The 13,192-nt window shown below is 39.5% G+C and overlaps 1 protein-coding gene across 1 annotated transcript in view; it reads left to right on the forward strand.

Moving 5' to 3' along the window:
* LOC120916156 overlaps positions 1 to 13,192 on the forward strand; it is a 228,899-nt gene that overhangs the window by 170,834 nt on the left and 44,873 nt on the right. The window contains exons 51-70 of the mRNA XM_040326976.1: positions 133 to 414; positions 526 to 651; positions 1,917 to 2,076; positions 2,448 to 2,585; positions 2,930 to 3,054; positions 3,263 to 3,544; positions 3,649 to 3,774; positions 5,040 to 5,199; positions 5,571 to 5,708; positions 6,059 to 6,183; positions 6,392 to 6,673; positions 6,786 to 6,905; positions 8,171 to 8,330; positions 8,710 to 8,847; positions 9,197 to 9,321; positions 10,241 to 10,522; positions 10,635 to 10,760; positions 12,013 to 12,172; positions 12,544 to 12,681; positions 13,026 to 13,150. Of these exons, the coding sequence (XP_040182910.1) occupies positions 133 to 414; positions 526 to 651; positions 1,917 to 2,076; positions 2,448 to 2,585; positions 2,930 to 3,054; positions 3,263 to 3,544; positions 3,649 to 3,774; positions 5,040 to 5,199; positions 5,571 to 5,708; positions 6,059 to 6,183; positions 6,392 to 6,673; positions 6,786 to 6,905; positions 8,171 to 8,330; positions 8,710 to 8,847; positions 9,197 to 9,321; positions 10,241 to 10,522; positions 10,635 to 10,760; positions 12,013 to 12,172; positions 12,544 to 12,681; positions 13,026 to 13,150 (3,318 nt within the window). The remainder of the gene's footprint in view (positions 1 to 132; positions 415 to 525; positions 652 to 1,916; positions 2,077 to 2,447; positions 2,586 to 2,929; positions 3,055 to 3,262; positions 3,545 to 3,648; positions 3,775 to 5,039; positions 5,200 to 5,570; positions 5,709 to 6,058; positions 6,184 to 6,391; positions 6,674 to 6,785; positions 6,906 to 8,170; positions 8,331 to 8,709; positions 8,848 to 9,196; positions 9,322 to 10,240; positions 10,523 to 10,634; positions 10,761 to 12,012; positions 12,173 to 12,543; positions 12,682 to 13,025; positions 13,151 to 13,192) is intronic.

Below are 13,192 nucleotides of genomic sequence, written 5' to 3' on the forward strand. Positions count from 1 at the left end.
TTCACCCAATGAAATATTGTTTTCCGGTTATACACCAATTTCCTACTTTAGATAAATGGGTAGAATTTCTCAAAAATTCTGCATTGGTACATCTGGTTAAAACAGTTTTCTTCTCAATTTTCTCCTTCACAGGTAAATAATAATGGTCTGTTATCATTTGCATCATCAATCAGTCAATTTACACCACAAGCTCTTCCTGTTGCTTTTGGAAACCCGTTCCTGGCTATCTTTTGGGCTGATGTAAATAATGCATTAGCGGGTGATATATATTATCGTGAGAGCACCGATCCCTCTCTTCTGTCTCGGGCCACCTCCGATATCAGAACTTACTTCCATTCCGTGAATTTCACAGCTCGGTGGGTGTTTGTAGCCACATGGCACAGAGTTGCTTATTATGGTTCTTCAACAAACAAGGTGAGGATATTACTGTGATGGGTTTTTTAAAGCTACATTAATGGTTGTTTTCTGAACCTAAAATACTTTTTCAGAGGTTTAGTCTCCAATTATCATTTTCTGTACTTTTAGGTGAACACATTTCAGGCTGTCCTGACCACCGATGGTAATCAGACCTTCCTTCTGTACAATTATAAAGATATTCTGTGGCCAACTATGAGTTTTAATGGTTTCTCCCGGGATGGACCTTTGGCATTGGTGAGCAGATAACGTTATTTCTGAACTACAAGATTTTCAATTCACTGGGGGGTTTCATTAAAGCATCATTTTGTGAGTTAAGCAGTGCAAAGGAAGCACATGTATAAACTGTGATCACATGACTGTTTATCGGCAGAGAAACTGTTTACCATGCTAGCAATGAGATGCTGATCAACTGTTTTGTTTAAAAACTTCTAAATCCATATTTATTAGTACAAACAGATGTAAAAATTACACAGGTATCAAGATTAGAATGTCTTGACACGTGTCAAGTTAAGTGATTAGAATTTATAACTAAATGCTTTGCAGGTGTGAAACTCGTCAAGGCTGCTTATCTTGATAACGTCTACATTACATCTGATTGCACTAATAAGCTTTAGTCTAGCATTGAGAACAAGGAAGTGTTTTTTCTTTGTTTGTTTTTTGCACGTAGTCAAAAGAGTTAAGCCTTGACGCCCGCGGGTGACTCTTGGTCAGTTACAGAATGGAACAGCCTGTTTCCTACTGTGCATGTACGAGTCACGCTGTGCTTTGTGAACGGTCCCATTATGGGACCTTTAATGTGTCCCAAAAGACTGCAGGGCATTGAGGTGGTCCGAACTTCCGGCTCACATCGCCACAGCAATGTGAGCCAGAAGTGGGAGCAAGTACCTCTTAAAACAGGTTTCTGCTCCCTCTCCCCCCAATAAAAGTCTAAATATGGCAGTGTAGGTGGGAGGGTGCAAAGAAGTGGAGCTTCACATCTTGGCTGGAGCTCTACTTTAAGGACCACTTTAGAACATAGTCAAAATAGTTAAGCTTTGAGGCCCACGGGTGACGCTGGTTGGTTAACGAATGGAACAGCCTGTTTACTACCATGCATGCATGAGTCACGCTGCGCTTTGTGAATGGTCCTGTGATGGGACCTTTGATGTGTCCCAGAAGACTGCGGGGGAAGGAGGGGGTCCGAACTTCCGGCTCACATCACCACAGTAATGTGAGCCGAACGTGGGAGTGAGTACCTCTCAAAACCAGGTACTCGCCGCCCCTACCCCCAAAAAAAGTTCCAAATGTGGCAGTGGAGGGGGGGAGGGGGTCAAACAATTGGAGCTTTACATTTTGTCTGGAACTCCACTTTAAGGAACACTTATCACCAAAGTTGCTTTTCTGGGTAAAACATTGACTTTTTGTCCTACTTGAGTATCAGTAAATAAAGTTTTTACAGCTTACAGTATACAGTGTATTGTGCATAGACAACCCTTTATACATGTTCTTGAACTGCATAGGCTGGCCTGAACAGCGGCTTTGAGACCGGATACTACACACTTCCAGGATCCCTCACACTCTCAGTCGCCAATTTATCATCTACAAGCAACGTCAATGTAACCGGACGTTGGGCATTTAAAGTGGACAAAATACATCCAGAAGATGTTAACGGAAATATAGGTAAAGTTCCACTGTGTTTATCCCCATGTTAATAAATGACTGTAATTATATTATATGACCAAATCTGAAGTAACTAATTTCAAGTGAAAGTATTGTATGTTTTTGTGCTTGTATATTTACTGTATATATGACACTAATAGAATTAATATCAATAAGCTGATTTACTTTACAAAAGAATGTACTGTACATTTTCTTCAAGAGTTCAAATAAGATACATAGCCATTGTAAGGCTGAGTCAATTAGCAAAATATTCTCAGAGAACATGTTGTGTGTTCTTCTTGTTCCTTACCTATTTCACAAAACCAGAATGGGGTAGGTGGGTTAGAAGGCCGCTGTGCATAAAATAAATTAGGTATGTTTTTTATTCCTAGATAATTCTACAGCAAATGAAAATTCTACGAGCACTCCATTGACAACTACGTCTGGACCCAATACCACACGCTCCACAACTATTACCTCTCCATTCACACGCAACACAACTTATACTTCTCCTTTTATACAGTCTTCAGGTAACAGAGATTTACAAGCAACTATTCAAAGTAGTATAACCTAGGTGTGAGGAACCCCGAGATCTTCTTACTAAAACATGATCTATGATGAATTCTGCTCTTTAGTTGCTCTTCAAAGTTGTTTATAATAAGTATGAGGGTCCCTGAGATCTTCTTACTGATACACAATTTTCCATAAATCCTACACTTCAGCTGTTCCAACAGTTTAAGTACAACTTTCTCCATGATATGCAGGAGGCTGAAGCTAGAGGATCATGTTTACAAATTTAAGCTTCTAGGTTGATGGTTAGAGTGTAGATATATTCTTGGATGGGGAAGTAAGTTATGATTGTTCTTTTGGTCAGATCTGCTCTACCCATATGGATCTGCAATTGACATTATCAATCCAAAGACAGATGATGGAGGATCTCCAAAAATATTTCCATCCAGGAACATCCCACTATTTGGGAGAAATTACTCTTATCTCTATGTAAGTATACCATTTATTCAAAATCTCTTTCTTTAAAATATTAAATCCTGAAACAACCATCAATTCAAAATTAGGCTTCAACCAATGAAATATTGTTCTCCGGCTATACACCAATTTCCTACTTTAGATAAATGGGTAGAATTTCTCAAAAATTCTGCATTGGTACATCTGGTTAAAACAGTTTTCTTCTCAATTTTCTCCTGCACAGGTAAATAATAATGGTATGTTATCATTTGCATCATCAATCAGTCAATATACACCACAAGCTCTTCCTGTTGCTTTTGGAAACCCGTTCCTGGCTGTCTTCTGGGCTGATGTAAATAATGCATTAGCGGGTGATATATATTACCGTGAGAGCACCGATCCCTCTATTCTGTCTCGGGCCACCTCCGATGTCAGAACTTACTTCCATTCCGTGAATTTTACAGCTCGGTGGGTGTTTGTAGCCACATGGCACCGAGTTGCTTATTATGGTTCTTCAACAAACAAGGTGAGGACATTACCATGATGGGTTTTTTAAAGCTACATTCATTTCTGAACCTAAAATTATTTTTCAGAGGTTTAGTCTCCAACTATCATTTTCTATACTTTTAGGTGAACACATTTCAGGCTGTCCTGACCACCGATGGTAATCAGACCTTCCTTCTGTACAATTATAAAGATATTCTGTGGCCAACTATGAGTTTTAATGGATTCTCCCGGGATGGACCTTTGGCATTGGTGAGCAGATAACGTTATTTCTGAACTACAAGATTTTCAATTCACTGGGGGGTTTCATTAAAGCATAATTTTGTGAGTTAAGCAGTGCAAAGGAAGCACATGTATAAACTGTGATCACATGACTGTCTATCAGCAGAGAAACTGTTTACCGTGCTAGCAATGAGATGGTGATCAACTGTTTTGTTGAAAAACTTCTAAAACCATCTTTGTTAGTAAAAACAGATGAAAAAATAACACAGGTATCAAGATTAGAATGTCTTGACACGTGTCAAGTTAAGTGATTAGAATTTATGACTAAACGCTTTTCATGTGTGAAACTCGTCAAGGCAACTTATCTTGATACACATCTACATTACATCTGATTGCACTAATAAGCTTTAGTCTAGCAGTGAGACCAAGGAAGTATTATTCGTTTTTTTTGTTGAAGGTAGTCAAAAGAGTTAAGCCTTGAGGCCCGTGGGTAACTCTTGGTCAGTTACAGATTGGAACAACCTGTTTCCTACTGTGCATGCGCGAGTCATGCTGCGCTTTGGTAACAGTCCCGTTATGGGACCTTTAATGTGTTCCAGAATACTGTAGGGCAAAGAGGTGGTCCGAACTTCCGGCTCACATCGCCACAGCAATGTGAGCCAGAAGTGGGAGCAAGTACTTCTTAAAACCAGGTTACTGCTCCCTCTCCCCCCAAAAAAGTGCTAAATGTGGCAGTGTAGGTGGGAGGGTGCAAAGAAGTGGAGCTTCACATCTTGGCTGGAGCTCTACTTTAAGGACCACTTTAGAACATAGTCAAAATAGTTAAGCTTTGAGGCCCACGGGTGACGCTGGTCAGTTAATGAATGGAACAGCCTGTTTACTACCGTGCATGCATGAGTCACGCTGCGCTTTGTGAATGGTCCTGTTATGGGACCTTTGATGTGTCCCAGAAGACTGTGAGGGAAGGAGGGGGTACGAACTTCCGGCTCACATCACCACAGTAATGTGAGCAGGAAGTGGGAGTGAGTACCTCTCAAAACCAGGTACTCGCTGCCCCTACCCCCAAAAAAAGTTCCAAATGTGGCAGTGGAGGGGGGAGGGGGTCAAACAATTGGAGCTTTACATTTTGTCTGGAACTCCACTTTAAGGAACACTTATCACCAAAGTTGCTTTTCTGGGTAAAACATTTACTTTTTGTCCTACTTGAGTATCGGTAAATAAAGTTTTTACAGCTTACAGTATACAGTGTAATGTGTGCATAGACAACCCTTTATACATGTTCTTGAACTGCATAGGCTGGCCTGAACAGCGGCTTTGAGACGGGATACTACACACTTCCTGGATCCCTCACACTTTCAGTCGCCAATATTTCATCTACAAGCAACGTCAATGTGACCGGACGTTGGGCATTTAAAGTGGACAAAATACATCCAGAAGATGTCAACGGAAATATAGGTGAAGTTCCACTGTGTTTATCCTTATGTTAATAAATGACTGTAAATATATTATATGACCAAATCTGAAGTAACTAATTTCAAGGGAAAGTATTGTATGTTTTTGTGCTTGTATATTTACTGTATATATGACACTAATAGAATTAATATCAATAAGCTGATTTACTCTACAAAATAATGTACTGTACATTTTCTTCAAGAGTTCAAATAAGATACATAGCCATTGTAAGGCTGAGTCAATTAGCAAAATATTCTCAGAGAACATGTTGTGTGTTCTTCTTGTTCCTTACCTATTTCACAAAACCAGAATGGGGCAGGTGGGTTAGAAGGCCGCTGTGCATAAAATAAATTAGGTATGTTTTTTATTCCTAGATAATTCTACAGCAAATCAAAATTCTACGAGCACTCCATTGGCAACTACGTCTGGACCCAATACCACACGCTCCACAACTATTACCTCTCCATTCACACGCAACACAACTTATACTTCTCCTTTTATACAGTCTTCAGGTAACAAAGATTTAAAAGCAAGTATTCAAAGTAGTATTATCTAGGCGTGAGGAACCCTGAGATCTTCTTACTAAAACATGATCTATGATGAATTCTGTTCTTTAGTTGCTCTTCGATGTTATTTACAATAAGTATGAGTGTCCCTGAGATCTTCTTACTGATACACAATTTTCAATTTTCAATGGATCCTACACTTCAGCTGTTCCAACAGTTTAAGTACAACTTTCTCCATGTATGCAGGAGGCTGAAGCTAGAGGATCATGTTTACAAATTTAAGCTTCTAGGTTGATGGTTAGAGTGTAGATATATTCTTGGATGGGGAAGTAAGTTATGATTGTTCTTTTGGTCAGATCTGCTCTACCCATATGGATCTGCAATTGACATTATCAATCCAAAGACAGATGATGGAGGATCTTCAAAAATATTTCCATCCAGGAACATCCCACTATTTGGGAGAAATTGCTCTTATCTCTATGTAAGTATACCATTTATTCAAAATCTCTTTCTTTAAAATATTAAATCCTGAAATAACCATCAATTCAAAATTAGGCTTCAACCAATGAAATATTGTTTTCCGGCTATACACCAATTTCCTACTTTAGATAAATAGGTAGAAATTCTAAAAAATTCTGCATTGTTACATCTGGTCAAAACAGTTTTCTTCTCAATTTTCTCCTTCACAGGTGAATAATAATGGTCTGTTATCATTTGCATCATCAATCAGTCAATTTACACCACAAGCTCTTCCTGTTGCTTTTGGAAACCCATTCCTGGCTATCTTCTGGGCTGATGTAAATAATGCATTAGCGGGTGATATATATTATCGTGAGAGCACCGATCCCTCTCTTCTGTCTCGGGCCACCTCCGATGTCAGAACTTACTTCCATTCCGTGAATTTCACAGCTCGGTGGGTGTTTGTAGCCACATGGCACAGAGTTGCGTATTATGGTTCTTCAACAAACAAGGTGAGGATATTACCATGATGGGTTTTTTAAAGCTGCAATAATGGTAGTTTTCTGAACCTAAAAATCGTTTCAGAGGTTTAGTCTCCAACTATCATTTTCTGGACTTTTTCAGGTGAACACATTTCAGGCTGTCCTGACCACCGATGGCAATCAAACCTTCCTTCTGTACAATTATAAAGATATTCAGTGGCCTAATATTAATGGTTTCTCCCGGGATGGACCTTTAGCATTGGTGAGCAGATAACTTTATTCCTGAACTACAAGATTTTCAATTCACTGGGGGATTTCATTAAAGGATTATTTTGTGAGTTAAGCACTGCAAAGGAAGCACATGTATAAACTGTGATCACATGACTGTTTATCGGCAGAGAAACTGTTTACCATGCTAGCAATGAGATGCTGATCAACTGTTTTGTTTAAAAACTTATAAATCCATCTGTATTAGTACAAACAGATGTAAAAATTACACAGGTATCAAGATTAGAATGTCTTGACACGTGTCAAGTTAAGTGATTAGAATTTATAACTAAATGCTTTGCAGGTGTGAAACTCGTCAAGGCTGCTTATCTTGATACACGTCTACATTACATCTGATTGCACTAATATGCTTTAGTCTAGCATTGAGAACAAGGAAGTGTTTTTTCTTTGTTTGTTTTTTGCATGTAGTCAAAAGAGTTAAGCCTTGAGGCCCGCAGGTGACTCTTGGTCAGTTACAGAATGGAACAGCCTGTTTCCTATTGTGCATGTACGAGTCACGCTGCGCTTTGTAAACGGTCCCGTTATGGGACCTTTGATGTGTCCCAAAAGACTGCAGGGCATTGAGGTGGTCCGAACTTCCGGCTCACATCGCCACAGCAATGTGAGCCAGAAGTGGGAGCAAGTACCTCTTAAAACAGGTTTCTGCTCCCTCTCCCCCCAATAAAAGGCTAAATATGGCAGTGTAGGTGGGAGGGTGCAAAGAAGTGGAGCTTCACATCTTGGCTGGAGCTCTACTTTAAGGACCACTTTAGAACATAGTCAAAATAGTTAAGCTTTGAGGCCCACGGGTGACGCTGGTTGGTTAACGAATGGAACAGCCTGTTTACTATCGTGCATGCATGAGTCACGCTGCGCTTTGTGAATGGTCCTGTTATGGGACCTTTGATGTGTCCCAGAAGACTGCGGGGGAAGGAGGGGGTCCGAACTTCCGGCTCACATCACCACAGTAATGTGAGCCGAACGTGGGAGTGAGTACCTCTCAAAACCAGGTACTCGCCGCCCCTACCCCCAAAAAAAGTTCCAAATGTGGCAGTGGAGGGGGGGAGGGGGTCAAACAATTGGAGTTTACATTTTGTCTGGAACTCCACTTTAAGGAACACTTATCACCAAAGTTGCTTTTCTGGGTAAAACATTGACTTTTTGTCATACTTGAGTATCAGTAAATAAAGTATTTACAGCTTACAGTATACAGTGTAATGTGCATAAACAACCCTTTATATATGTTCTTGAACTGCATAGGCTGGACTCAACAGCGGCTATGAGACAGGATACTACACACTCCCAGGATCCCTCACACTCTTCGTCGCCAATTTATCATCTACAAGCAACGTCAATGTAACCGGACGTTGGGCATTTAAAGTGGACAAACTACATCCAGAAGATGTCAATGGAAATATAGGTGAAGTTCCACTGTGTTTATCCCCATGTTAATAAATGACTGTAAATATATTATATGACCAAATCTGAAGTAACTAATTTCAAGTGAAAGTATTGTATGTTTTTGTGCTCGTATATTTACTGTATATATGACACTAATAGAATTAATATCAATAAGCTGATTTACTTTACAAAAGAATGTACTGTACATTTTCTTCAAGAGTTCAAATAAGATACATAGCCATTGTAAGGCTGAGTCATTTAGCAAAATATTCTCAGAGAACATGTTGTGTGTTCTTCTTGTTCCTTACCTATTTCACAAAACCAGAATGGGGATAGGTGGGTTAGAAGGCCGCTGTGCATAAAATAAATTAGGTATGTTTTTTATTCCTAATTCCTAGATAATTCTACAGCAAATGAAAATTCTACGAGCACTCCATTGACAACTACGTCTGGACCCAATACCACACGCTCCACAACTATTACCTCTCCATTCACACGCAACACAACTTATACTTCTCCTTTTATACAGTCTTCAGGTAACAAAGATTTACAAGCAACTATTCAAAGTAGTATAATCTAGGCGTGAGGAACCCTGAGATCTTCTTACTAAAACATGATCTATAATGAATTCTGCTCTTTAGTTGCTCTTCAATGTTATTTATAATAAGTATGAGGGTCCCTGAGATCTTCTTACTGATACACAATTTTCAATTTTCAATGGATCCTACACTTCAGCTGTTCCAACAGTTTAAGTACAACTTTCTCCATGTATGCGGGAGGCTGAAGCTAGAGGATATGTTTACAAATTTAAGCTTCTAGGTTGATGGTTAGAGTGTAGATATATTCTTGGATGGGGAAGTAAGTTCTGATTGTTCTTTTGGTCAGATCTGCTCTACCCATATGGATCTGCAATTGACATTATCAATCCAAAGATAGATGATGGAGGATCTTCAAAAATATTTCCATCCAGGAACATCCCACTATTTGGGAGAAATTACTCTTATCTCTATGTAAGTATACCATTTATTCAAAATCTCTTTCTTTAAAATATTAAATCCTGAAATAACCATCAATTCAAAATTAGGCTTCAACCAATGAAATATTGTTTTCCTGCTTTACACCAAGGGCCAAATCCACAAAGATCGTGCCTAACTTAATTTTTTCCATTTAAGTTACACTGCCTTAACATTTCTACCTAAGTGCCCGATCCACAAAGCACTTACCTAGAAATTTTGGGCTGTGTAACTTAAATTCCGCCGGCGCAAGGCGTTCCTATTTGAATGGGGGCGATTCCCATTTAAATTAGGCGCTTCCGCGCCGGCCGTACTGCGCATGCTCGTGACGTCATTTTCCCGACGTGCATAGCGCGAAATTACGTTGCGTCGAGCTTTGTGGATTGCGACGGGTCAATAAAGTTGCGTCGGGAAAAAAAAAAGATACGGCGGGAAAAAAAAATTAAAAATAAAAAAAAAATCGCTTCGCTGGATAGAAAGGTCTGCTTTTACATGGTGTACTAACTTTACACCTTGTAAAAGCAGCCCTAATTTTGCGTATGCAAACTAAAACTTACAGAGAAAAAACGAAGCTGAAAAGCTTTGTGGATCTCCGTAAGTGCTAATTTGCATACCTGAGTCGGCATTTCGACACAAAATGCCCCCAGCGGCGGATGCGGTACTGCATCCTAAGATCCGGCAGTGTAATTCAATTACACATGCCGGATCTTCTGCCTAACTATGGAAAACTGATTCTGTGGATCAGTTCCATAGTTAGGAACAGGGATACGACGGCGTAACAGCAGTTACGCCGTCTTATCCCTTTTGTGGATTTGGTCCCAATTTCCTACTTTAGATAAATAGGTAGAAATTCTAAAAAATTCTGCATTGTTACATCTGGTCAAAACAGTTTTCTTCTAAATTTTCTCCTTCACAGGTGAATAATAATGGTCTGTTATCATTTGCATCATCAATCAGTCAATTTACACCACAAGCTCTTCCTGTTGCTTTTGGAAACCCATTCCTGGCTATCTTCTGGGCTGATGTGGATAATGCATTAGCGGGTGATATATATTACCGTGAGAGCACCGATCCCTCTCTTCTGTCTCGGGCCACCTCCGATGTCAGAACTTACTTCCATTCCGTGAATTTTACAGCTCGGTGGGTGTTTGTAGCAACATGGCACCGAGTTGCTTATTATGGTTCTTCAACAAACAAGGTGAGGATATTACTGTGATGTTTTTTTTTAAAGCTACATTCATGGTTGTTTTCTGAACCTAAAATTCTTTTTCAGAGGTTTAGTCTCCAACTATCATTTTCTATACTTTTAGGTGAACACATTTCAGGCTGTCCTGACCACCGATGGTAATCAGACCTTCCTTCTGTACAATTATAAAGATATTCTGTGGCCAACTATGAGTTTTAATGGATTCTCCCGGGATGGACCTTTGGCATTGGTGAGCAGATAACGTTATTTCTGAACTACAAGATTTTCAATTCACTGGGGGTTTCATTAAAGCATAATTTTGTGAGTTAAGCACTGCAAAGGAAGCACATGTATAAACTGTGATCACATGACTGTTTATCAGCAGAGAAACTGTTTACCGTGCTAGCAATGAGATGGTGATCAACTGTTTTGTTGAAAAACTTCTAAAACCATCTATGTTAGTAGAAACAGATGCAAAAATAACACAGGTATCAAGATTAGAATGTCTTGACACGTGTCAAGTTAAGTGATTAGAATTTATGACTAAACGCTTTTCATGTGTGAAACTCGTCAAGGCTACTTATCTTGATACACATCTACATTACATCTGATTGCACTAATAAGCTTTAGTCTAGCAGTGAGACCAAGGAAGTATTATTAGTTTTTTTTGTTGAAGGTAGTCAAAAGAGTTAAGCCTTGAGGCCCGTGGGTAACTCTTGGTCAGTTACAGATTGGAACAACCTTTTTCCTACTGTGCATGCTGCGCTTTGTGAACAGTCCTGTTATGGGACCTTTAATGTGTTCCAGAATACTGTAGGGCAAAGAGGTGGTCCAAACTTCCGGCTCACATCGCCACAGCAATGTGAGCCAGAAGTGGGAGCAAGTACTTCTTAAAACCAGGTTACTGCACCCTCTCCCCCCAAAAAAGTGCTAAATGTGGCAGTGTAGGTGGGAGGGTGCAAAGAAGTGGAGATTCACATCTTGGCTGGAGCTCTACTTTAAGGACCACTTTAGAACATAGTCAAAATAGTTAAGCTTTGAGGCCCACGGGTGACGCTGGTCGGTTAATGAATGGAACAGCCTGTTTACTACCATGCATGCATGAGTCACGCTGCACTTTCTGAATGGTCCTGTTATGGGACCTTTAATGTGTCCCAGAAGACTGCGGGGGAAGGAGGGGGTCCGAACTTCCGGCTCACATCACCACAGTAATGTGAGCAGGAAGTGGGAGTGAGTACCTCTCAAAACCAGGTACTCGCTGCCCCTACCCCCAAAAAAAGTTCCAAATGTGGCAGTGGAGGGGGGGGAGGCGGTCAAACAATTGAAGCTTTACATTTTGTCTGGAACTCCACTTTAAGGAACACTTATCATCAAAGTTGCTTTTCTGGGTAAAACATTGACTTTTTGTCCTACTTGAGTATCAGTAAATAAAGTTTTTACAGTTTCAGTATACAGTGTATTGTGCATAGGCAACCCTTTATACGTGTTCTTGAACTGCATAGGCTGGACTGAACAGCGGCTATGAGACTGGATACTACACACTTCCAGGATCCCTCACACTCTCAGTCGCCAATTTTTCATCTACAAGCAACGTCAATGTAACCGGACGTTGGGCATTTAAAGTGGACAAAATACATCCAGAAGATGTCAATGGAAATATAGGTGAAGTTCCACTGTGTTTATCCCCGTGTTAATAAATCACTGTAAATATATTATATGACCAAATCTGAAGTAACTAATTTCAAGGGAAAGTATTGTATGTTTTTGTGCTCATATATTTACTGTATATAGGACACTAATAGAATTAGTATCAATAAGCTGATTTACTTTACAAAAGAATGTACTGTACATTTTCTTCAAGAGTTCAACTAAGATACATAGCCATTGTAAGGCTAAGTCTATCAGAAAAATATTCTCAGAGAACATGTTATATGTTCTTCTTGTTCCTTAACTATTTCTCAAAACCAGAATGGGGTAGGTGGGTTAGAAGGCCGTTGTGCGTAAAATAAATTAGGTATGTTTTTTCTTCCTAGATAATTCTACAGCAAATCAAAATTCTACGGGCACTCCATTGACAACTACTTCTGGACCCAATACCACACGCTCCACAACTATTACCTCTCCATTCACACGCAACACAACTTATACTTCTCCTTTTATACAGTCTTCAGGTAACAAAGATTTACAAACAACTATTCAAAGTAGTATAATCTAGGCGAGAGGAACCCTGAGATCTTCTTACCAATACATGATCTATGATGAATTCTGCTCTTTAGTTGCTCTTCAATGTTATTTATAATAAGTATGAGGGTCTCTGAGATCTTCTTACTGATGCACAATTTTCAATGGATCCTACACTTCAGCTGTTCCAACAGTTTAAGTACAACTTTCTCCATGATATGCAGGAGGCTGAAGCTAGAGGACCATGTTTACAAATTTAAGCTTCTAGGTTGATGGTTAGAGTGCAAATATATTCTTGGATGGGGAAGTAAGTTCTGATTGTTCTTTTGGTCAGATCTGCTCTACCCATATGGATCTGCAATTGACATTATCAATCCAAAGACAGATGATGGAGGATCTCCAAAAATATTTCCATCCAGGAACATCCCACTATTTGGGAGAAATTACTCTTATATCTATGTAAGTATACCATTTATTCAAAATCTCTTTCTTTAAAATATT

This window comes from Rana temporaria, chromosome 10 (assembly GCF_905171775.1).
Source record: "Rana temporaria chromosome 10, aRanTem1.1, whole genome shotgun sequence".
In the NCBI taxonomy this organism is placed as follows: Eukaryota; Metazoa; Chordata; class Amphibia; order Anura; family Ranidae; genus Rana; species Rana temporaria.